This window comes from Opisthorchis viverrini (genome assembly GCF_000715545.1).
Source record: "Opisthorchis viverrini unplaced genomic scaffold opera_v5_96, whole genome shotgun sequence".
In the NCBI taxonomy this organism is placed as follows: Eukaryota; Metazoa; Platyhelminthes; class Trematoda; order Opisthorchiida; family Opisthorchiidae; genus Opisthorchis; species Opisthorchis viverrini.
Genome location: NW_008751749.1, coordinates 807,405 through 832,994, shown reverse-complemented (window position 1 = coordinate 832,994; position 25,590 = coordinate 807,405). Strand labels below are relative to the sequence as shown.

Below are 25,590 nucleotides of genomic sequence, written 5' to 3'. Positions count from 1 at the left end.
CACATTTTAATGTTGAGCCTCTATTATGGGTGTCCTGTTTTTATCCCCGTTTTATGAAGCAGATCGTCTCATGTTGTAGTGATATTCGTCCGATTTCTCGTCATCTTGGTGATTTAGATGAGGGACTGCGCACTCCACTATTCTATCGCGTCTTTGGTTAGTTAATCACTGCACAAATTACTTTGCAGCTGTAAGTTTACTGCGCGGTAGTGATTTGCCCATGTGTGGTATTCAGGTGGTCGCATAGTTAAGTTTGTCCAAAACATTTTTTCCTACTAGGCATCGATTTGTTCAACGAATTGAGACATCTGTGTACGCTGCATTGATGTTCAGATTGGGTACCCAAACAGGCGCTGGGGGCAGGTTGTCTAGTCCCAGTGCTTGAGAAGAGAACTGCAGGTTATAGAGTGCTATCAGCGATGTCTTGCCTGATGTTGTGCTGACATACGATACGTCAAACACAGGGTATTCAAGGAGAAATCGCAACCCGAATCGCCTGTACTAACACGCTGTGTTGACACTGCTGCAAAACCTTGACCCGGAAGATCCAAGACCATCCGTGGATGTCACTGAACGAAGCGAGCGCAACATAAGTGAATATCTCCACTGGACAAACTAAGTGTATGCTCAAAAGTGCAGCTGCAGTCACACATTTACAGCAAAAGTGGAACCGATTGATAATTGACAATACATCAGCACTGATTACGATAGTTTAAGCGATGTGCATGCGACGTCTGTTCTCAGGATCCATACAGTCATCATGCCGCTCCAGATGTGAACATCAGGTTTCGCCTGGAGAATAATGAAACGGGACCAATTTAACCGAGGTATATGCACATACCATATTTGAATCTTCGCAGTCCTTAGGTCCCTTTGTATTTAGGGACCTCATATTTGTAAGATAGTACCTCCGTGAGTCACATGACCGTCAATGAAGCATTCTGAAGGGTAACGGAGAAACCTAATATGTTTACACCGCGATTAGGGAACCGGAATCTCTCCCACAACTAACTGCAAATACCTCATTATTTTGAAGCCTCAAAACGAATGAGTAACCTTTCGAAAAATAAACAAGTTCCACCCTCAGTCACAAATTTTTTATTCCAACTTTTTAGAAGTGGCACCCTTGGTGGACCATGCGTAACACCTTGGAATAAAATTGATCTAATCTTGCTTTTCGGATGGAATTAGACTATATGCTAGTGGCGTATTTTCCTATAGGTAACTACCAAATAATAAGCAAAGAACACTCATTAAGTGGAAACTTTTTGGCCATTAATCTTAAAACGGGTTTAGCTGAATACTTTATTCGCATAATTAACAAGCTGGTTTCTCGCTGTTTGCAAAATTTTCAATAATTTTGGCCCGTGTTCCATTATGGCTTGCTGGACCACATTGCACCGGATACTGTTCATCTGAGAGTTCAAGATCTAATCGTTGAATTGGTAAATCTGTTGTTAATTCACCATGCATGTCCACAAATTAATGACGGCGGTCCCCAGTCATCCCTTAGCACCAGGTTACACTGTAAAACATCCATGCTGACACCGCAAGGCGACCCATGCCAATATCTTTCTCGGTTATACATCCGGCCACCAGTAAGCACGAATCAGCCAGAATTGTGGAAGCATTCCACCTCCACCGTTCTCAGTCCTGGCGTATACATTGGAGTTTAAGTGCGACTGTCATTATCATTGGATTGCTTCATGATGATCTTCGTAGTCGCCTACATAAATTTAATCTCTAGGATGCTGCTTCCCTTGTGTCAAATGAGATTCACCCGGTTATTTGGTTCAGAACCGCTCTTGGCTTTTTGCGTTGCAAAGCATTCGTGATTGGTTTATCTGTCCCCCACGACCCATTCATTGTTTATGTGGAATTGTCATGCTGGGTCCTGCCAGCATTTGTGATCCGACTGGTTAGCAGCTGCACTATTTAGTTCGAATGTTTTACTGTAAATCCACTTGAATTCGTACAACTTACCTCTGCTTCAGCACTAATCAAATAGTTCCTTAACGTCACAGCAAGCAGACGAATTCGACGGCAGTTTACGCGTTGCTGACCTTCTAAACAGTGGCAGAAACACACAAATAATCTGGCAATGAATGGATGGAAATATTTTTATTGCTGACGTTAGACTAACCATTCAGTTGTATTTGACATTTAGGATACATTTCTGTCAGTTGGAATGATAGTGTGAAGTAATGATGCATATTTGTGCAAAAGATTAGTCTTCTCGTTGTTGGTTACTTACAGGTTGACTGACGATTGTTCACCTTCACCTGTTGGGATTGAGAGTGATTTGCAAGTATTCTGACCTGTGGTGATCGGTGTAATTTTCAGTGCGATGTTTCTTTTACAAGCCAACCCAAAATCATTACTCCACTCGTTGACGAAGCCAATCTCATCCTATGAAACTAATTAAAGTTCCTCACAAATTTTTAAAATGATATTTGACACTCTCATTGCTTTGACTCCGGACACGATACAGTATGTAACAGAATAAAATGACCGTTTCAGAAGAGCTTGATAAACAATCGTTAGATTTTATTTGGGCGACGTTTCGCTTTTGACACGAATGCTTCATCAGGCCAAGTGAGTAGGTCACCAAACAGGCCAGGTTATAAGGCAGACAAGGAACCAATTAATAAGTCAGTCCTCTTCAGATCATCACAATATTGAGTGTCAATTAAGGGCTTTTGTCAGTTAGTGAAGTTGTCGAAATCTTTGTAATGTACTACCCATAAGTTTGCTGAAAATCCATCGACCTTATGAGTAGTACATTACAAAGATATACATGTGTCGCGATATTTCAAATATCGCAGTGACTGAAACATGAGGCGGCCTGGTGCAGCACATTCAGTTGCCTGAGAACATCATAAACGAGAGATTCAGCTGGGTTTCAGGTGAGTATCTCGAAAGAACCAAATTAGTTTGCAAATGAGTGTATATTCGCTAATTGTCAAAATCTTGCTTAGGTGGATTGATGGGTTCAAATTAATTCGTATCGGGTTTGGTTTGTTGATCTTCACTTCAAAGTGCTTCACTTGATGATTCATCTCGGTTGTCACTGGTAGATTTTCCCTGGTCTTTGCGTGGTCGTGAGTGCTCCGACAATTTAGTTTGGGGGGATTTGCGGTCAAGTGGAATTCAGGTGATGACCACTCTTCCTTCTGATGACCGCACACCAACACGTGTCTGCTCGACTGATCCAGAACCGTTCTCCACACGCTTGCCAGTTCCACACCTATACTGTTAACACTGGGATGCTTGACGATTTCTACCGCCTCGGCGATCAGTCTGTGTGACGTGGACCGTGGTCCTCGCCTCAAAACCTCAACATGGATTAGTTCCCCGTCTGCCTTATAACCTGTCAAACTAAGTGACCTGCTCACTTGTCCTGATGAAGCTTTTGTGTCAAAAGCGAAAGGNCAAAAATCTAACGATTGTTTATCAATCTCTTCCGAAACGATGACTTCTCAGTCGGTTCCAAACCTTTTCCACTTGATAGAATAAAATGATGCTTGGTAAGCATGATATTATCAAAATTCAACAATTTCCTGAAAGACTAAGTCAAGGCAAAACATCCACTGACAGATACCTATTGGACGTTTGCGTTTCTAGTTTCGCCTGTCGACACGACGCGGCAGAACATATTTATAGGAATTTCATTCGGTAACTTTTGCAGTAAACACGCTAAAATGATGCTTGGTAAGCATGATATTATCAAAATTCAACAATTTCCTGAAAGACTAAGTCAAGGCAAAACATCCACTGACAGATACCTATTGGACGTTTGCGTTTCTAGTTTCGCCTGTCGACACGACGCGGCAGAACATATTTATAGGAATTTCATTCGGTAACTTTTGCAGTTAAACACGCTTTTTTTTACACTGAATCCTACTGAGTTAGCGACAGAAAACTACTGATATGACGAGCAAAAACTGTGAGGCTCTGCTATTTGTATTGGCCCGTCCAGTATTTTTCAGTGATCCCTCACAACAGTAAAGTCTTGTATTTTATAAATCAAAAATGGTTCACGCCACCTCTGAAGCGCCCTCACGCTTATCATATCATAGCGAGTAGTAAGCGATCCACATCGCGCATCTGACAGGAACTTTCTCCAACTGAGGTAACGTAACTATTATCACTGTAAAAATGAGAACGCCTATGCAACCTTAATGTTTGTATGATTACACTTTATATTAAAGTCTGAACGCCTCGTAGAGTTATTTACATGTGCAACTTAGTTACTGATAATGCTGAAGGTTGGTTCTGGCGTCATTTTAGATAATGCCACTTGCAAGTTTAACGGTGTTTATCCTTTAAAAAGAAAGTTGATAGATCGGTATTTTTATTACGCGAGGCTCTCCACCGGCCTATCGGATTACAAGCCAGGTTTACCATCAGTATATCATGATGAACGTCGGTTTTGTCGGCTAAATTAGTCGCAAATCAGTTTTATTCTGTCATATCAGGAAAATTCGATGGCTTACTAACACCATCGATAAACGTATTATATTTTGCCTGGAATCGATTAGAAAATTGGCGACCGCAGTCTAGTAAAAGTTTACCAAGTAAAAGGTAGAATATAAAACCCCTAAAGTAACATGCAAAATGCCTTTAGAACGAAGACGTAAAAGTGATCTGTATTGAAAGCTCAGTGAACCTAAATAGACTGGAACAAGTTCATTGTGTGATATGCTCGATGGCTCACTCACAGTGTACAATGAAACCAAAAATCTCGGTGGATGTAAGCTAATTCTGAGCGGGGTATACTTCGGTTTTCTTAACTCAGCATACAGTTTGCTATGGTCCGCAAAACAATCAAAAAGCTAATCTCTTTCGTGGTGTTCCGTATACTAGAAAACATATTTGTTTGGATGGAGCAATTTGAACGGACCACTGAAGTCGTAAATTGATGGCACAACAGCCACTGGTAACGTGTTGACCAACGATATGTCATGGTATCTGCAAACACATAGCGAAAGCTGAAAGACTTTCTATTTATCTCAGCGTTAGGTCATCTGTGATTTTATTCAGAGGGTCTATGAGGCAGTCCACGAGACCCTCCTGTACGAACGAAAGATAGGGACAAGAAGCAGAGTTTTAGCAGTTACGGTTGGAAGAGTGTTAATAAGACCGAGAACCTTGTTGTGTATATAATATGAAGTTTTTCATAGCAAAAACACGGTAGAATCACGAGTCAAATGCAGCGATTTTGGGCCCACTTCCGTTGTAACAGTGATACTACTGATAGAGAGGCACGCGAGTAGTATGTGTTGTTCGTGGAATTTCGCTTTGCGTCTTTTGAAAAGGTGAGATCTGTTGCGGAATTTGTGGAGTCGCTTTGTAACATTCGCTTGGATTTGAGCGAGAGATGATTGGAATCAATGAATCTGATTCGTGCACTGCTGTGATTAGTTGGCATTCAGGCTCGGCCAGCATGCGTGGGTGTGTGTGTGTGATTGTGTGCGCGATTGTGTGTGTGTACTTTGATTAGGATGTCTCCGTTGGTTGTTGTGCTGGCTGAGATGCGTCATTTTTGTGATCCCTGCTCGACATCTGGTTACTATGCCTGCGAAGTTGTGCGTGTGTTTCGATCCAGATGGAAAGGATGCTGGCGTGATCACTCTGGTTGATCAATTCGGCTGTGTTGATCTCTAGAGCCTCAGTGCACGTTCGTTCCACGTGTGACTCGAATCCTGTTTGCAGTATACGTGTACCATCGATAGTGGTTTGATAGTTTGGCTGAAACACGTGGAGTGCAGTGGTTGAATCGCGTTTTGGGTACTTTGATTAGGATGTCTCCGTTGGTTGTTGTGCTGGCTGAGATGCGTCATTTTTGTGATCCCTGCTCGACATCTGGTTACTATGCCTGCGAAGTTGTGCGTGTATTTCGATCCAGATGGAAAGGATGCTGGCGTGATCACTCTGGTTGATCACTTCGGCTGTGTTGATCTCTAGAGCCTCAGTGCACGTTCGTTCCCCGTGTGACTCGAATCCTGTTTGCAGTATACGTGTACCATCGATAGTGGTTTGATAGTTTGGCTGAAACACGTGGAGTGGGTTGAATGAATCGCGTTTTGGGTTTCTTGGAGGAAAACGCGCATGTCGTTTGTGTTCCATGGTCCGTACATGGAGTTGCCTAGCTGTCTGGTCCATGTATTTGGGTGGACATTCTACACAGGGTAGACGCAGTTTTTGCGGTGTTTCAGTTCGATTGGGTGCCGTTGTAAGGTGTTGTCAATTCGGAAGAATCTTTTAACATCATACTCATGAAGTACTTTTTAAACGGCGTCTGAAGTGCCAACTCAATAGGGTTTTTACCCGAACGGTCAGCGGTTTTCTTTGTGTTGCTGTCTCACCGTTCCGAGTAACGTTCTTCCCATTTGTTGGGTAATGAGCCTCAGGTGGTATTTATTTCGCTGAGTCGCGTCAGTTCGCCCGTTCGTATGTACTTCTCCGAGCATAGTTTCTTGATACGTTTGGTCATCGCTCCAACAACCGCGCGTTTGACGTAGTGTGGATGCGAAGTGTTCTAGGGCGAATACCTGTCTGCAGGTGTAGGTTTTTGTGGTTGACCGAAAGAATGTAGTCCAGGAGACCAATGGTCCTCTATTTGTTCTCTGTTTCAATCGTGAACTGCATGATACTGCATTGTTCATTCGAGCAGTTTGGAAGGGCTTGCTGCTTTGTGTCGCTGGTATGATCGCAAGTATGTCGTCAGTGTAGCTCAGCCAGGTGCGTGGTAGATGGGCGAAGTCACGAAAGGCCTTAGTCTCAACATTGCGTGGGAACAGATTAGCCGCTACGGGTGATACGGGAGAGACTATAGTGACACCGTCAGTCTGTCTGTAGAGCGTGTTTTGAAGGTGGAATTGGTCGGGTGATACGGGAGAGACTATAGTGACACCGTCAGTCTGTCTGTAGAGCGTGTTTTGAAAGGTGGAATACGTGGTGCTTAGACACACTTGATCACCCATAATGATATCTACAGGTGTTAAGGTTGTTCCCTGGGCTAGAGGTGTATCATCGCACAACATAGAGGACAGAAACGATAAACAGTCGTTGATTGGTATGCTAATACGAAGCGCTGTCACATCTAAGCTGACTGCTCCTTCATCGTCATTGGTGTTGTCAATTGGAGGATACTGACGAAATCAACGGTCATTCACATGACCACTGGCTGTTAGGATGGTTCCAACAAACTGCTTAAGTATTTGGATAAGCTGTAACTTGTGCAAGTGGTATGGTCCAAGATGGAACGTATAGGGTTACCTGGTTTGTGTATTTTTGTCAATCCATAGAAACTTCCGGGCCAAATGGATTTCGGCCCAAGTGAATATCACCGTGTCTGACCGAGCTTGAATTTTGATCCTGTTGAGATTTGGACTTTCTGTCTGCTGTTCCATCTTCTCATAACGACGACTCTGTCCTCAGAGTTTTTCGATTCATGACAACCATTAGGTTACCTTTGTCCGCTTTGGTGATGTGGATGGACCTGTCCCTCTTCAATGACTAATTCCTCCCGCAAAACTTCACTTCAAATTGGTCGCTAGTCTTTGAGATTTAGGCAAATCAGCAATCGGGTTTCTTCTGATTGTTCTACTCGAAGCTCCGAGAATACGGTCTCTGTGGCCGGAAATACTTCACGGATTGTTAGTGGTTTCCAGATAGGGTTGACATTCACGCGTCTCTTTGACAGTTGCATCTCATTGTGAACAGAGTGCATACAGGCTTGTTTGACCTCCCATTTCAGGTGAAATGGCCTGGTTACAACTTCTCCTGGAAGCGTCTATTCCCTGTTGAAATCTGTTGAATTTTTCCTTCTGTCTGAGCTCTCACATTTCAAATACTGTCTTCATTCTCTCGGTATTTGAACCTTTATATCGACCAACAGGTTCATAACGCTCATCCGGCAACGTGAGAATTCTGCAGTAATGGAGCACGAATGGACACAGGATGTTGTATTAGCTACCCAGGGCAACCGAAACGTCGGATTACAGAAACTTCTCCCACTACGTTGTATTTTGACGATAAATATTCACAAGAAGTAGAGGAATTACCACGAAAATACCCAAAAACAAGTGACACACCCACCTCTGAAGATAGTGACTGGAAGGCGAAGTCCATAAACTGTTAATTCTCAGAAAGTCAAGCATACAAATCTGCAGGTAGACCGAAGTATTGTAACATCGACAACAAACAAACTGATTCTGATTACAAATTTTCAGCATTCCAATTCATGAAATCGCTGTGCATCACTGGCCAAGGATGAAGCTTTACGTGGTGCGTGTACTCGTGATTGTATTTTTAAAAACGTTTCGCATGGCCCTGATAAGCAGAAAGGTTTGTATTACATTTCCCGACGTTTGCAACTACAAGACGGAAAATGTACCAGTTGCGAATGTGAACGCGTCTCATGTGGGGAAATTTTAGCACGTCTAATGTGACCATACAACATCTGAAAATCCCACTATGATGATGCACATGTGCGGACAAAGAGACAGACCTGTACCAAAACTAATCAAATTCTTACGACGAATACACTCATTTGCAGATCGATTTGGTTTTTACGAGAGTCTCAAGCGAATCTCTCGTTTATGATGTTCTTCAACTGAACGTGCTGTGTAAAGGCCGCCTCACGTTCAAGTTGGTACGATTTTCGGGATATCGTAATATATTTTCACAAAGGAATCTACTCACAAGGTTGCCGAAAACTCTTCGACAGCCCACGACCGGTTTCGCCCCTCTTGGGGCTCAAGAAGGGCGAAACCGGTCGTGGGCTGTCGAAGAGTTTTCAGCAACAATGTGAGTAGTTTCCTTTATGAAAATATATTATGCGATATCTCGAATATCGTGCCAACTGAATCATGAGGTGGCCTGTGTGCAGCACATTCAGTTGTAGAATATCATAAACGAGAGTTTGAGTTGAGTCTCTGGTGAAAACAAAATTGAGTTGCAAATTGGTGTATTTCCCTTCGGTGATATCTTAATACGGTATGATGCTCGAATGTGTGTTTGTCGCGTTGCTATCCCATGGGTACGCACTTTGTGCTTGGTCACCCTCCCGAACGATACGGGGCATTTACTACGAAGCCTCCCATTCTATTGTCGTAACACGATTTGACAGCGACAGTTGTGGTTCGAACAACAGAAGACTGTCTGACTAAACGCTCCCACCTAAATGGGGCAGTAAATGCCGCTCTATAAAGGAATGTTATGGCAGCTTATCCGAGTAACAGCACCATCGGGCTGCACCTCTGAGGACTTGACTGATAACATAAACGCCTCGGTGTAAAACACCCTTGCGCTGGTCCTCGGTGTAGCGCCGTCATTCTTAGGCCGGCTCATGGCACTGAGGACGCCTCTATAGGCTTGCCTGCCCATATTATTCGATTAGGCTTACACTGGCAGCTTACACGTGCCTAGACATCTACTGGATCAGTCATTATGGATTGATAGGTCTGTTCAGGATGCCGACCAAATATTGCTTCCAGTACCGATGACGATAACGGGGGCTATGGAGAGACAACGGAGATGAAAAATAAGGTTCCAAAGTGCACTAGGCTACTGTCATAATCACACATTTGTGTGTACTGGTGTACCCGTAAGACTAACATACAGATTAACACTTCTAATGATGACGAAAGATGGGTGCGAAAGGCACATTAAGGAACACATATTGGGACCAAAACCATGGAAGACATCCATCAAAGAGCTCATTGTATTTCAGTATTTACCATGGTACTGTTGAAGGCAAGTTGAATGAGAACAATGGCTGCACCGTAAGAAACGTCTTTGACAGAAAGCATGGATTAATTTCAGACAGAGGAACCTCTAGGAAGCATCGATCAAAGTAGCTGCCATTACATTCCAGACGAAGTTACTGACAGATGACTGTTGCCACAGCAAACTGATTGTAAAAAGACAGTTGAACGAATCCACATGCTTGGTCACTTCCCATAAACTCCTGACTAGAAAGCTCTCTTTATGTGGCTGTCTATAAATTTCAATCCGAAATTCTTCAGCCCAAAGCAGAATTTCTTTTACTATAGCGATGAATCCATCATCTTGATGCGTGTATTTTGAAACATATCCACCTTTCTCCATTCCAGATTATCACAAACGCTCAAAAGTTTGTTCTGGTCCATGTTTTCGCAAATCAGTATCACAAATCTTCCGATCAAGAAGCCCGGTATGTTCTTACACCAAAGGATATTTCGTACTGCGCTAGACTAATCTGATTGTTTGGACTTACTCCTGAAAATCAACGTCTAGCAATCTGACAAATGTACAGATTTTTTATCAGTGTCCACCCACATCACCCTCTTTTTCTATCGGCATTTCCTTCGGACAGAAAAATGGGTGTAGATTATAAGATGTTGATAACAGGTGCTACCTATATGGTGGGAGGCCTGCATTTCGAAAATTTGTCGGATCACACCATGATAGCGAGTGGATGTTAAGCGTGACGTGTAAAAAAAAACAGACCGTACGTCCGGTTGAACGATGAATATGGAATTGACTGGTTTCATTCAAACCCACCACCATACGTACGTAGAGTAAACTAAAAAGCATCGTTTGTGTACTGGAAAGGAGCACATCTGGCACCGAAATGGTTATAAGGACGGCCCCGTGAAAGGATATCGTTTGTGTACGACCAGCACACATTTGGATGTGCTTGATCAGTCGCTGGTTGCCAAAAATCAATGCACACTGTTATTGTCATTCAAACTGAGGTTTGATGAAACTAGTATGTGGATTTTTGTGACCTCTGTTGCTCCTTCAGTCATGAAATGAAGAAGCTAGACCTATTATTTCTTCATACGTTGGTGTTGAGTTTAAGATAACCTGTCGCGTTACATGGTTATCAGACTTAAGTGACCCGGCGGACTGCACCGCCCAGAAACTTCAGGTTTAATCACACAATTGAAAGACTTGAAGAAGCATACTTTATTTACGTAAGCAAACATAGATCAAGTCTGCTTTGGGGTTGGAAGCGTGAAAGTAGTAAAATGATTTCCAGACAAAAAATGTGCCCAGATTTATAGAAGCAGAACCGCTGCTTCTGAGAAAGTAAACAGTCTGGTTGAGATCTGTCTGAAAACAGGACAGTCTGACCGCTGATTAGATGCCCACCAACCAAACCAACAAGTCAACCACAGAGCTTGGCGAGGCTAAGTGCAGGGCTCGTGTGAAATGTCTGCACATTAATCCATATGCCCTACACAGCTAGATGGGTTTGACTATTGAGTTTTGCCCATTTTCTGGGCGACCATAGTGTTTAGTCTGACTTGGAAGCTCTCACATCGCCAACCCTCCAAACACTTCAACCGGTACACCGGTCCATGTAATCGTTTCATCTGGTTTTGTCAGAAAAATAGACTGAAAAACTTGAAAAAAATGCCAGATATATGATCCCATGTAGGTCCCACGAACAGTCGCCCGAAGCTGTAGAATCACTTGACTTAAATTGGACAAACGCAGTCGGATATGGTTAATCGTGCGTGTTTGTCTTCTCCATCAGTATGCGTCTCTGCACACTGTAGTTCCCACCTTGAATAAGACAAATTTTGTCATTTGCTTATATCCGAGGGAAGGATATAACTTATCTTGGTAGGTGGTGTGAACGCTTGAATTGGACGAATGAGTCCAAAAAAGCGGCTTCAGACGATAGGACGTAAAGTATCGCTTCTTCATTGCGACTTCTTCAGTTGCAGGCCTAACGGCATCATTTTCTAACGTGTTACTTGGAGGCTATCAACTGCGAACAGGTCCTGGGCTTATCCGGATCAAGTGGCTATCATGCGGAGAGCCCGAAGTAATGATACTTCTTGTGCACCCTAGCTTGTCAATCAGCTTTTCATCAGTACCACATGGCCTGACGCCGAGCCATTCAGCTTACCCCGTTCAACAGGCAGCTGGGCTCATTTATCTTATCGGAATTCCCCGATCCGATGAGAATGGGTGGAAGTATCTTCACCATAACTCACAAGCATCAATCTCCTCACAGTTAAAACACACCTGGCTAGGTCCGTTTTAACCTTACACCTTTCCATTAATTTCACAAGCCCCACTGAATAATTTGGCGATTCCACAAAAAGCCGTTTTGAATCTGCAAAATAGGATGACTTGTTGGTGTGTTTGGTCCTCAGAAAGTTTTTGTGTGAAAGTCCTTGTCGGATCAGAGTGCTACGAGCAGAAAACAAACTATTCTCCAGTATTGTTGTTCACAGGTTGATTGATTGCCGAGGTTTGAGAAAAGTTGGATAAAATTAAACTAAATTTCTATCCTGAGAACGATGAAACTAGTCCTTGAACAATAGAGTAGGTGGAGTAAAAATAACGGTTCGGAACGTTCCCTAGAAAATAGGATCTTGTGACCCAGGCTTGCGACACCCCTTAGTGGAGTTCACTGGCCAATGTCATCACGCACTTGCGGTCACCTGTAGAGTTAAACTTCGCTTCTTTATGTTCTGACTCCCCATAGCCAGTGAGAAACAGGATGTCCTGTCGTCAGCTTGGAGTTGGGATCAAATCCCTAGACTTTTCCGGGGGTTCTAGGAGGTTTGACATTTTGCCCATTTATTTAAAAACAAACGTGTCCTTGCCCTATCAACTCGGTACTTTGGGTCTAGGGAAACGAGGCTGAACTGGGCCACTGCGAAAAAGGTTCCACATTTCCGACATGAAAGCAGTCATTGAAACCGGATGAAATGTGGACGCTATTCTGAAGCAAAAAAACTGTCACAAGTTGGGTTATTAGATTCCACTTCTAATTAGGTGTGGATCTTTTAATCAACTAATATGACCAGATGTCAATCACAAAAGACAAAAAAGAGCGGCCAGTGTTTAAAAAATGTGTAATCCAAACTGCGGAAACATTTATCGTCAACTTCACGACAAATGTGGTTATATGGAAGATGAATTTTTTCGACAAATACACTCATTTACAAATCAGTCTTTTTTTCATGAGAGACTCAAATGAATCTCTCGTTTATGATATTCTGCAACTGAATGTGCTGCACACAAACCGCTTCATGATTTCGCTTATGATATTCTTCAACATAAGGTTGACGGAAACTCAAGGACTGTGCCCATCTGATCAGTCCCAAAAAGGGTGAAACTAGTCGAGGGCTGTCTAAGAGTTTTCAGCAACCTTGTGAATAGTTTCCTTTATGACAAGATGAATTACCTAATACTTGAGGCGTGCCAGCTTTGAAAGATAGGCTGGTACTGAAGATACCGTGCCCGTCGTACCAATCAAATATCTTGACGTTTTGTGGCCGACGTTCTGTTCAGAGTAGATGTTTTGATGAGCGGTGAACCACCATGAGAAATCGAGTTTTACTATGAATTTGCATATTGCAAGTGGGTGGATGGTTCCTCGGTCTCTCGCCTTTGGAGAGATTCATTGAATAACTACTTGGTGGTCTATTTGCTCATCATAACATTTAAATGCTGTTTCTCGGAGGGGAAAACAACATATTGACTTCACTCCTTTGGATGTGTGGTGAGCGTTGTGTGATGTCTTTCCCCTTGCCTGAAGCGGTTGTGCATTTTATATGCTCGTTTCGTGTTTCGAAATTTCCCCATCGTTTCAAAGTGCTGCGTCAAGCTTCTTACTTACCGCACACGCAACTTGAGTCTTTTTAATAACTGAAAACTGTACTCATATCGGGAAAAATCAATACCATCCAGCTCGCCGGTTTGAATAGGCATAGGTAGTCATTGACTGTCCGTTTGATCTACAAAGTGTGTAAAAGTTACGAGTGGGAACACATATCAACTAAGTACTGTCAGCTCGGAGGGATCGTTATTTGACGAGACTGTAGCGTAACCCGTTCGAATGAAATTAGTAGGTTTCCCATTCGAAATGCATACATAATGAACAGCCTGACAGCCGGAGACTAAGGGACTACGGAAACTTCAGGTAATTTTTCCTGGTTGTTCAACTGTCTTATGTGGCAGTCGTGGGCGTATTGCAATAAAACAGAATCATGTTTTTGACATTCACTAGGATTGGAATTTCAGAGTCTGAAATTTGTGACCTGAGTTTTAGCAATTGTTTACGCACATTGAGAGAACACAGTGGGGTAGAATCAGCTACAATTCTGGTTAAAAAGTGGCGCCCAATGCAGAACGAATCTTTTGCCGCCTGTGTGATTTGTTTGAATTACCCGGTTAATGCATTACTGAAAGAGAAAAATAGAAATCTGTGTGGATGTTGGGAGACTTTTTGACAAAAAATGCTTACAACTGCTTCGCGGTAAATGTTTGAACTCCCACAGAAATGAGACCGTCCATTCCGATGCAGTAGTTAATCTTTCTTGAGGTTCGTCTACGCCTTTGATAATTAACCACAGCGATAGGGTACATGTAAGAGAGTCTGAATAAGTGATATTGCTCGAATTAGTGCCCAAGTGAGTGTGCAAGCGATTTCGATCAAGGCAAATACGGATCACGAAGAGCAACACCATCCCGCTACCAGGAGTGACATCAACCTTCGGCTTGACACACTAGTTGAAAAAAGAGCACACTAATGACGCTGGCGAAGCTAACCATTGGAAATTTATTGTGCATGGATACGATTAATAAAGTACATATGGACTAAGTGGGTCGGGTCCGTCATCAATGAGAACACACTTGCCCCTCAGCTGTTAAGTATTTATCGGAAAAAGTGGGCTGTCGGAGAATTTTCAACAACCTTATGAGTAGTGTATTACGAATATACATGTATCGCGATAAGTCGAATATCATAGCAACGGAAACATGAGGTGGTATGGTGCAGCGCATTCAATTGTCTGGAGTCATCACAAACGAGAGATTCAGCTGAAATCCTCGTGAGTCTCTCGCAAAACCAAATTTGTTTGTAAATCAGTGTATTTCGCTAGTTTCGTGCAATTTGGTTTCAAGTAGAACATAAGGTTGACGGAAACTCGGGGAATTCGCCTACTTGATGAGCCGGCCCCAAGAAGGGTGAAACCGAAATATTTTCAGCAACCTTATCAGTAGTGCAGTAACTCTATCTATTTCATTCAGTCGTTTGGTAACTCTGTAGCACAACTGCACTCTAATTATTGACCGGGCTATGCCCGCGATCCTTCAATAAACATTTAGTAAACGACGTGTTTTGGCCCCATGAACTGAATGTATCTTTGTCTACTATTTCCTGACTGCAGTTTATCACGTCTATTGAGAACGGTTAAGTATTCATCCACAGGGTCACACTCATGGTCACTAGAACCCAACTTCAGTTCAGAAATAAAAATGTAAAGTTGTTTTGCATTTTTGCGCAAAAATCTCCTAACTATGAAGCATATTTCGCAATAAGGTAACCACGTGACAAATAGTAACAGTCAACCCGGGAATTTAGATGAGATATTTTGCTCTTCAGCTTCTTTTCTATGCCTGAAGATGTGTAAATTGAAATAAAAAAAACTACGTGGTATATAACGCATTAGGTAAGTCCATTTTCAAGTTCTGTCGAACCGTGAAGACAGCAGACATATTACTTAAATACTTATTTCCATCTTGATCGGCCGCGTGTGGATAATTGTCGCTCTCGTTGTGGAGAATAGCTAAAAAGGTGCTCTTTCTCTCTACCGTGGCGGAGCGCAAAACAATATTGAATCACTTGTCACGGAATTCATTGAAAATACATGACACTGGTCAATATTGGTCTCAACTGATGAATTTTAGCTCAAATTCTCTATCCAAACCATACAAACCACCGTGGAGAGAGACATGTGGCGAAAAGTTTAAATATCCTCAACAGAGAAATTACTGTCCAATATTGACTGAGTTTCCATTTGATCGAGTGGTTGAGTAGCCACCGAACTCGTGCACATGTTATGAAATTGGTCATCCACATTCCAAAGCCAGACAGTTTTCCGGAAGGTGACGCATTACATATTCTTTCCATACGTATCGTTCGCAACTCAAAAAGTTTGCACTTTTGGAATATGGGAGAGTTTTTTTTTACAGAAAACAGTCTAGTTTCCCACACGCTTATACAAAATATGCGTGCCAACTAGGCTTTATGCATATGGCTTTATGCGTCCTGCATACGTCATACGAAGGGAAATTGTGATATTTTAGTGAAAATGCACTTTCATCCGGTTGATCAATCTCATATTGGTTTCTGGAAATTATGCACCAGATGACATGGCTTTCTTGCGACAGGGTGATTTGTGTACACTGCTTCATTCCTCTACTTGACACATTTCAGTTCATCTGACATTCAGTTTGCATTCAAAGCTCCTCACTATTTGTGGCCACAGTGTTTAGTTCACAGGCTTGTTACCTTTTCGTCCTGTTCGATGCGCGTCACACACACGACCACATATTTTTTGTCTACTTGATTGCACTGAAGTCCACCTGACATACAAATGCTGTAAGGACTTCAGTTTACTCGCTGTACTGCCTGTGAACCCACTGATTTACCATGCCCTATAGTGGGCCCACAAATACTACTTTGAGTTCACTTATGTCCTTGGAACCTACATTTGTAATATACTACTCATAAGGTTGCTGAAAATCCATCGACCTACATATGATGGAGTGTAATTATGTAGATGGAAACTTCAAATGGGGAAACTTGTAAGACAAACATCGAGGAAAAGAATAAAAAGTCAAGTGAGCATTCTTCATTTCCATTCGTTTAGGTGCTAAATTCGTGATCTAAAGAAGGGACACGCATCTGGGCAAAGAGTGGTTACGGGGTCATTTGTACGCTAACATGTTTGTGCCCTGTGGGTACTCATACAAACTCAAAAAGTTCATTAATTTCATATATGACGCGCTATTCTGAATTTCTAGGTTTAGTTGTCGACGCCTGGTTCTTTTATTTTGCTCTCTCAGTCATAACCGTCGGTTTGAAACTGCAACCAATACGATTTCTTATCATCACCCCTAGATTTTTGTGGGTAGTGCGCGCTTGCAAACTGATAAACAACGCCACGACAGTGAAACATTTGCGTGACCGTAACCGATTCATCCAGATTGCTGCTGATTGGGTGAACGGCAGGGGGAAAGTATAGGTTGTAGTCAGTAAAGAGCCAGCAAAGTTGGGACACTCGCGCAGTCATTATACATGGGTCAGGAATGTACCTTTTAGAGCTGCTTTATTCGAATAAAAAACGGAATAAACGTTTCCTGAATTAAGCAGATCAAATTAGAGTCATAGGCCCGATTCAAAGACTTGGACTATCCTGTTGTCAGAAGTAGGATAACAGTTTACTTCGGCTTTTGATGGCACCAGACGTTGTGTGATTTATCATCACCCCTAGATTTTTGTGGGTAGTGCAGATATGCATGGCCAATATTTACCTACATCCGTACGAAGTCATGTGTGACCAGGCGGTATAATTGGTCATTGATTGGCAAGGGACGAAAGATTTCAAAACTACCGTGTAACACTTAACAAGAAATCCCTATGTGAATGACAAAATTTTCACTGTGGCGGGACCGGGACACGAGATTGAAGAGTCATCGCACCATATCGCTTGTCCAAATGTCCTTGCGGATTGCTTGCTGGAGGGGGGGGAACTTGGCTATTTGTCGGTGACGAGCAACAATTCAGTAGTTAGAGGCTGGAAGAATGTGCCCAAACGATTGCCCAATCAACGAATTTAGGTAGACGTCAAAGATTAGAAGTAGAACCAGAATTATGAGAGGTGATCTAGGCTAAATAGTTCAGTCGTAGGTGAATCAAGTCATGACAGAAAACGGCCCATCAGAAGTGGTTGAGCTGAAATGCAGTGTTGCAGAGACTCATTATCACGTGTAAAAGTTGTCACGGTATACCTGAACAACCGACCACATTATAAGTTAAACTGAACATGCGGAGATTCTTCGTAAAGAGTTCTCGACGGATTTCAGGAAAAGGAACTTCACTTTGGTACAACTCCTCTAAAACTTTCGGTTGCACATCTGAATACTCGTATACACATCGGATCCTTCGCCCACACAGGCCACATGTCGTCAACGCCCAACAACATAACCTTACTGAAACCCGGAACATGTGAGCCGCGATATTTCTTTTGGAGCACGCCGATGATTTCCACTTGCGAACATGATTCGAGCTTGTAAATCCGGTCAGAGTAACCCACTTGATAGAGATTTGTTAGTGCTCTAGTTGTGACGTAATTAAGTTGATTATCAGAAGGTAACAAGCACTAACAAATTTCCGTTTTATCAGAATGGTGATGGTAAATACAATAGTATTGTTAGTATTGATAGTATTGATCAAATTGACACGATGCGAAAAGTGGAATAAGCCAAAATATGACTTATCGTTTGAGGACAACTGTTGAGTTCCAGAGTGAAGTTCCCGACGCGGGACGTGTCCTCTCTGCAGTATAGCTGCTACACGTGTTCTGCGGTCGTCCGTGGAGCCTTGTGGAGCTCGATTGACTTCCCGTCCTGTGTGTGTGTGTTGGAGCGAATTGTATGCCTGTGCATTGTGTGCAGTGTGAAGAGAGGGGTGTCCCTTCGTGCTTGATGCTTGCACGAACATGAATACAACTTGACCTGATGTAGTGGGGTTCATAAGTTTGGCACGTGACGCAGTTGGTAGCCACGTAAACAAAAATGGATGAGAATTTGTAGTGTACACGTGGTCGGCTAAGGTTGCAAGTGGGACAGGAATTGTCACGTGGTTTGAGTGTTTTTGAGACGTGATCTGATGAGTGACCTCTACAGATTTATCACAGATAACGCTATTGGTGAGACACGTAGAATTATCCACAACCCCAGACTAGCAAACGGCTACGAACCGGTAAATGCTGCCTCATTTTCCCGGCATGAACTACGGAGATTGTCTTTTTTCCAATTGTCTGTAGATTCCGTTTGTCCTGCGTAGCCTGTGTCGATAGGGTTGTCGTGGATTGCAAGATTTATTGGTCTTCAGGGTTCTGTAGATTCCGTTTGTCCTGCATAGCCTGTGTCGATAGGGTTGTCGTCGATTGCAAGATTTATTGGTCCTTCAGGGTTCCTTCAGGGATAATCGAAGTGCATTGTCGGGTACCAATTTTTGCACGTACACTTGTAAGCTTTTACAGAAGCGCAGAGGAAAGATTAAGTTTACTACCTGAGAATTCGTGTTTAAAATAACGTCAGTATCAAAATAATCGAACGGACATCGCAAGTTAAGGGAGCTTCTGGATTGGAGTGATTTAGGGTAACCTGTGTTGGTAATGTTGGCTCCCATCCAGTCCGGATCTCGTTTGTTTCTCCGAGGTCCGGATATTGCGAGCAGCAATGGGACGACTGGTTTTCTACAGTTTTCGAGCCTTTCGTGGACTGACAGCTTACCACTTGTGAGGCTATCACATTCACGGCCAGCAAAATGTTTTGGAGAGATGATAGTAATTTTTAAGGGAACATACTACTCTTAGAACTGATAAAACCGCCCGATCTCCTTTACTAGGGCTCAGTAACAGGTGGGCGACATCCCCTTGTTTGGGACAAACTCATATTACATATTGTTAGCAAATTATTACAGCTGTTTCAGGCCATTTTGTCCTACCGGTTAGGTTCAAATGACTGGATGAAACTGGCTAAGAAGAGGCTGAGCTTGAATCCACCCAGGTACATTTGCATTTCACGGGATGTTTGATTTGTCTTCATAATCCGCGGTTCTATCACACAATTGCAATAAAAATAGCTGCATTTTGGTTGAAATAATCAACCTGGTCGTCTAGTTGATTATAGACAAAAGTTGGGAAAGCATTCTGAATCTTGCTAGTTCCCAAGGACCTGTTAACTGCTAACTTTTTTCTGCCTATTTATTTGACTCTCCACGTGTTATTCCATTCCACAGCGCCTCGATTTCTATCGTAGTCGCAACCGCATTGAATTCCTCTCTGAGCTTACAATACCTGGATATGGCGGAATAGGTTGTGTGGCGGACAGTTACGGGCATTGCGCGCGGCTTCTCTCCGTTTAAGTTGGTAGACAAGCATAAGCGAAAGTTGCCCCAATACATTCGATTCATTCTGGGGCCCATTAAAAATTTGACTAGCCAGGTGGCAAGTACACAGATAATGTGTAATATATCTGGATATCTCGAATATTGTGCCAAATGAATCATGAGGCGGCCTGTGTGCAGCACATTTAGCTGTGGAATATCATAAACGAGGGATTCAATTGAGTCTCCCGTGAAAACCAAATTGATTTGCAAATGAGCGCATTTCTCGAAAACAGTGCAATTTGGGTTCAGGTAGATCATAAGCTTGGTGAAAACTCGGGGACTGCGCCTACCTGATTAGCCACAAATAGGTGAAACCGGTCGTGGGCTGTCGATGAGTAGTTTCGAGTAGTTTCCTTCATGAGTGTGTAGTAAACGTGATAAATCTGCCGCGGATGGGCACAGCTGTCCTGGAAGGGACTAGGAAGAGTTCAGCTGCCTTGCAAACGGGTAACTGTGTTCCACCAGCACTTAGGGCTGGTTCACCTGCAGCCACAATATAGCCAAACAATCTGTGTTTCACTTTCACACAAGCAAGAAGTACTAATAAAATGTCCTTTAATAATTACACGACTGCGGTATGGCTTCCTCGTCATACATACTTTGAGTCCAAGGTGACTACGTAAGGGAAACCCAGCTGAGATAAATCCACCAACTTAGCTTTTATTTGAGCCTTTAATCTGTCGTTGGGAATAGCACACAAAAATGGTTTGGTACATTTAGGGTTACATTTTGTTCTAAAGTGAGCAGACGGAGCTAGACAGACAGATTTGAACCTTTCTCTCATTGGAGATTGTTTCACATAGTTTACTTAGGCTACTATGCTGAACGGGATAAATGGATGTCTAATCAAAAAGACTTTCGTCTGTTCAGTGCCTTCATTTAAATCGACCAAGTTTTCAGCTGCATACAGTTTACATTTCGCATTTAGTAAGTCAGCGCTTACAAAATAAGCTGATATAACCTCTGTTACAACAGGTTTTAGAATTTCCACCTTTGAGTTACGTCTTTCTTGAAATACGTGTCATAAGTTGCGCTAATGCATAATCCGTTGTCTGCGGAACGTTTGAAGGGCGAGAGATGGGAAAAGCCAGTACCAAAACCTTCACGTTTGTCGATACCGTTAAGCAAGTAAAATCGAAAAAAATGGGTTGCTAGAAAGCCGGCTAGGTTGGTTTTGATCTAAGAGCTAATCTCTTTCAGAATGAGGTACCAGCAAAGGTTAGATTTTTTGGACTGCTGTCGTTCTAACTGGAGACTGATTCCGCCAGCATTTAAAAAGTGTCGCAATCCGTACGTGCATTTATTTTTGAAACTGATTGTAAAACAAAATAGGCATTAGACTGCTTGTCCTACCATGTGCATCGTAAACCTCTAACTGAGTGAAATTCAGTATCTGACTTCCAGATTGAAAAAGTCACCGGCCCCCACAAGAACGGAAAAATATTTTCAGCTACATTCTGGCTGCTAGAAATCAGCCAGGCTTCGGTCATAGTTTATGATTTCGTACTGTTCAACAGAGATTTCATCCTCTCGGTAGGGTTAGCATTATTGATGAATTGGTGAACATCTCACAAGTGGAAGAGCCAAAGATACGCACAGAAACGAGACTGTAAACCAAACTATTCTGACTGTACAAACACATCGATAATACAGAGTTGAAGCGGGCGCAGGAGCAACGCCCAGGTAACACCTCGTCATTCCAGCTATGTGACCGAAACGTCCAGAGCTATTTACTGGCTTTGAATATTTGACTGATTCTCAAATCGATCCTAGTTGTTTTTCACCCAGAAGTGTCCATATTGCCGTTGACACGGATACACCTTTAGAGCCGATTCTGTATTTGACTTGATGACTACCAACCAGGATTTCTTACTGTCCGTGAAAACCAATCTAGGCTCACAAGTTGGAGATGCAATTTGCGAATGATGACTATATCTAGCATCTCTCAAGCTATTTTATTCCTCTGTAGTCTTCGAAAACATGGAACTTGTGGGGTCTAAAACTCGAGGATGAAGCCGGTTTCCGTAGTCACACTCCAGCTTTCGAAGTTACCACAAGTAATGCTGAGACTGTGACATGGTCCGGCCACTGCCAAATGCGGTTTTGAATAACTGAGAGATTTTTTTGTAAAGAAGCCATTCAAGGAAACGTATTGAATCCTTGGAAACTTGGTAGACGTTCATTCGTTATCGGCGATACTAGGTTTGTGCATTTCGTGTGTGCATTTCGGGCAATCGTTTTTTCTGTTATCATCAAACAGTCTGCTTTGTGGGAAGCCCGAAAAGTTCATTGAGTTCACTTCACTTCGGTTGATTGGGCGCATTCTGAAAATAATATTTTACTTTTGGTGTGGCGTTTGTCGAATCAGCTTCAAGAGCGAATCGTTGACCAAGTAATCCATTGATTTTGACAAAGTCATTGTGTATATTTTCAAGTTTTAATCAGGAATTCATCCTCGGTTTCTCCTTTCACCGGTGTTTCAGCCATGATCATGCAACCTCTCAGTTCCGACCCTGATGAATAGATAATGTTTTTGTTAAACAATTGAAAAGCCGTGCAAGTTTGCCAAATTCCATTTTCAAAACCATGCTTCACCAAAGTTTTGGCATTTTCCCCCTCATTGTTCCTTGGCAGATGTATTACCAGGTGATGGTGGAGTCCCGCACACCATTGAGGATATCGACAAAGCCGATTCCACAAAAATTGTCGATGGTGTGGGCATGTTGCTTTTTGCTGTTTACCACGGGATCATCATCATTGTGTTGGTCAATATGCTAATCGCAATGATGAGTCACTCCTTTGAAAGCATCCAGGTTAGTCCACCAATTCCATCATATCGACCATTTCCGCCCATTCTTGCACAATGTCTTTTCATTGATCGAATCGTTGGCGCAACAACTTCATCCCCGGGCGCACACTCTTAAATCAACCCAATTTGATCGTTTTTAACTCAGGAGGTGGGGTATATTCGTTAGCGAACTTCGGTATTCTATGTGCAGTCTCATAAATCAGTCTGCGCGGTCTCAGAAGCAAGCCTGGCCAGTGGGGGGGGGGCTTTGGAAAGCCAATCAAATGCACATTTATGTACATTTAAAAACAATCGAAAAAATCAATTCGACTCGATAATAAAAGTCGTATAAACGGATAAACTAGCGTAACGGTGATACTACTGATGGGGGAAGCATGTGAGTAGTAGATTTTTTCTTGTAAATTCGCTTGAAAAGGGAAATCTATTGCGGATTTGTGGACCCGCTTTGAAGCATTTGCTTGGACTTGAGCAAAACTCAATAATTTATCTAGGATAGTTCAGGAAGACGCGTGCAAGAGAAGATGGATGTTCAGTTTTTGTAATTAAGATGCATATGAGAGTTTTGCTTTCTGTCCAGTAATCTGTACCTGGTCAGTTGGTATTTTCTGACGATTAACTCCGCAGCGAAGGCCTTTTTCTTTTCACTAGTGTGATTGCTTTGCTACACCGCGGATAACCCCCAAAGATGTTCCAAAAAGGTGTGAGTTTCAAGACCACTGATCAACCGTATCTTCGTGCATTTGTTGGGCTGAAAAAGTAATACCCCATGAATTTGAGGTTTGATACTTGTATTTATCCTCAAAGTGTCTAAGTAACGAGGGATATTTGTCAACTTCTACACACAAACTTATTATTATTGCGGGTAGTGTGAGCATTTTGTGGTCACGGATTTTTTTTGCAAATTTTGCCTACCTACAAAAGCAAAATAACATTAGTCACGTGATTAGTTACAAATTTGAGGCAGTTGCTTCGACAAGGTAAGTACTGATGTCGCTTCCAACCTTACAACAACGGAAATGCTTTCTGATATTTCCGTTCCGACTCAGCGTCTTTTTCAAATTCCTGTTGGGCAAGAATACTAAACTAGGTTTTGATGTGCTTTTAAATCTAGGTGGATAATATTTCCTGACAACCCTGTGCTCCCATCTCCTTTGAAAACGGAAATTGTCAAAATTTTTCCATCTGTATCTACTTATTTACATGCCCCGTAGTAACGTGTTACACTTAGTTTCTCACCTTCAGTCCAATTTCCACACTTCTCACACCCACCATATATGTTTGCCGTGCTGACGTTTCAGACACGCCGGATGTCTATATTTAGCCTCCCGGCAGTGGGCGGATAGATGCGATATGATAGGACAACTCCCTCATTTTCTTGGTGATTATTTCATGTACATATCGGTGACCCTGCCGTGAACCTTTCCAATTAATTCTATCCTTTTACCAATGGAAAGTGGAACAAACTGGTTATATTCATCGACTTTGAGCAGATACCACACACACACCCCAACCGAATACAAATCTTACGGAACATAACGAGGCTAGAAATGACGTTAGTCAAGCGGTAAGGTGGAAGCCCTGCTCTTTCCACTCATTCTTCACAGCACCCAGAATGGCAGAACGGGACTCTTAAACGATTTCCACTTTTGCCTAATCCAGTGTCCATTCTTTCAAAAATCTTCGACACTAATCCTAATCAGGAAATCTAAACTTATCTGCACTCGTATGATCGGTGAATCCGTTTGAAATCAGCGCCGTTGCTACAATAATTCACCGTTCTCAAACATGTCATAGCTCACCTCACTCCAGGTGGAACCACGTGGTCTGATATAGTTTTTGTTCCTTTCAAGACCTTCCCAATCTATTTTTTTCACGCAGTAAACTACAGTAAACACGGGACAATTCAGTTTCTAGGTTATACAAGAAGTTGAAACCGTTATCTCTTCTCAGTTTGAGTAATAAATCCAAGATGTTTACTATTCAAACCCCAGCAGAAACAAACCTGTTATGATGCACTGATAGTTCGGAGCTTAGCAATTAATCACGGTTGAATGTTTTCAAATCATTCTCTCTTGCCATTTGGATGATGAGGTCCAAGGTTTCCTTACAAGTCCTATTATCCCTTTTGGTTCGAGTAATTTTTTGAAGGTCGCATTTCTTTGTAAACATATTGTTTTGACTTTTTTGTTTTTTTTTGTGTGGAGACAAAACATACAGAGATATGTTGCTGTACTGCAATTCAAGAGAGGCTCAGTCACGCAATACGAGGGAGAAAGTATAAGTTAGTGAATCAAAATAAATTAAAGTTAGGATTTGGCCGCGTACGAAACCAGATAAATGATTTATCGGCTTCGATACCGAGTGTCCGATGATCTCCTGCATCACATATGAATTGATGTGTCAAATGCCCTCATCCATGCCGGCTGTCATACCTGTTGTTCAGTGAGAAAGACGATACCGAATGTTTTGACTGCATTCCATCAAGATAAATTATTCGCAAAGTTACATTATATTATATTATATATTATTATGTATTATATAGATATATTATTATATTATAATAATATTAATATTGCATTATTTTTCCGACTTTGAATCCCCTGTAAATTTCTCATTCACTTTGGGTCTAATGTTGTTCCGCTTCGGCATATCTCAACATCCAATGATGGATTTTAACTGGGCTATTCATAAGAAATTTAGTACTCCTAAGAAATTCTCGCCAAATTTTCACACAGTATGGGAAGTGGACACTCGGGTAATTCCGTGAGGAACAATGCACCTGTTCCAGGGTGAATGCAAA

General features: G+C 42.3%; 3 protein-coding genes across 3 annotated transcripts in view; 2 read left to right on the top strand and 1 right to left on the bottom strand.

Moving 5' to 3' along the window:
* Positions 1-6,214: 6,214 nt before the first annotated feature.
* On the bottom strand, positions 6,215-14,802 carry T265_05134 (hypothetical protein; the record flags this gene model as incomplete). Its single annotated transcript, XM_009170058.1, has 6 exons — positions 6,215-6,301; positions 6,369-6,927; positions 8,710-8,826; positions 8,871-8,942; positions 11,315-11,391; positions 14,653-14,802. 6 exons carry the CDS (start codon positions 14,800-14,802, stop codon positions 6,215-6,217), a joined length of 1,062 nt encoding a protein of 353 aa, XP_009168322.1.
* Positions 8,564-12,049, top strand: T265_13692 (hypothetical protein; the record flags this gene model as incomplete). The annotated part of the gene is made up of 3 exons (XM_009170080.1): positions 8,564-8,814; positions 10,122-10,201; positions 11,727-12,049. Coding segments are annotated over 3 exons (654 nt in total), but the record flags the coding sequence as incomplete, so codon positions are not given.
* Positions 14,803-22,701: 7,899 nt separating the features above from the next.
* The window catches only part of T265_13691 (hypothetical protein), a gene marked incomplete at both ends in the record, with an annotated part of 7,488 nt that continues 4,599 nt past the window's right edge, over positions 22,702-25,590 (top strand). Inside the window, one exon of the mRNA XM_009170079.1 lies at positions 22,702-22,794. Coding sequence (XP_009168343.1) covers positions 22,702-22,794 — 93 coding nt within the window. The remainder of the gene's footprint in view (positions 22,795-25,590) is intronic.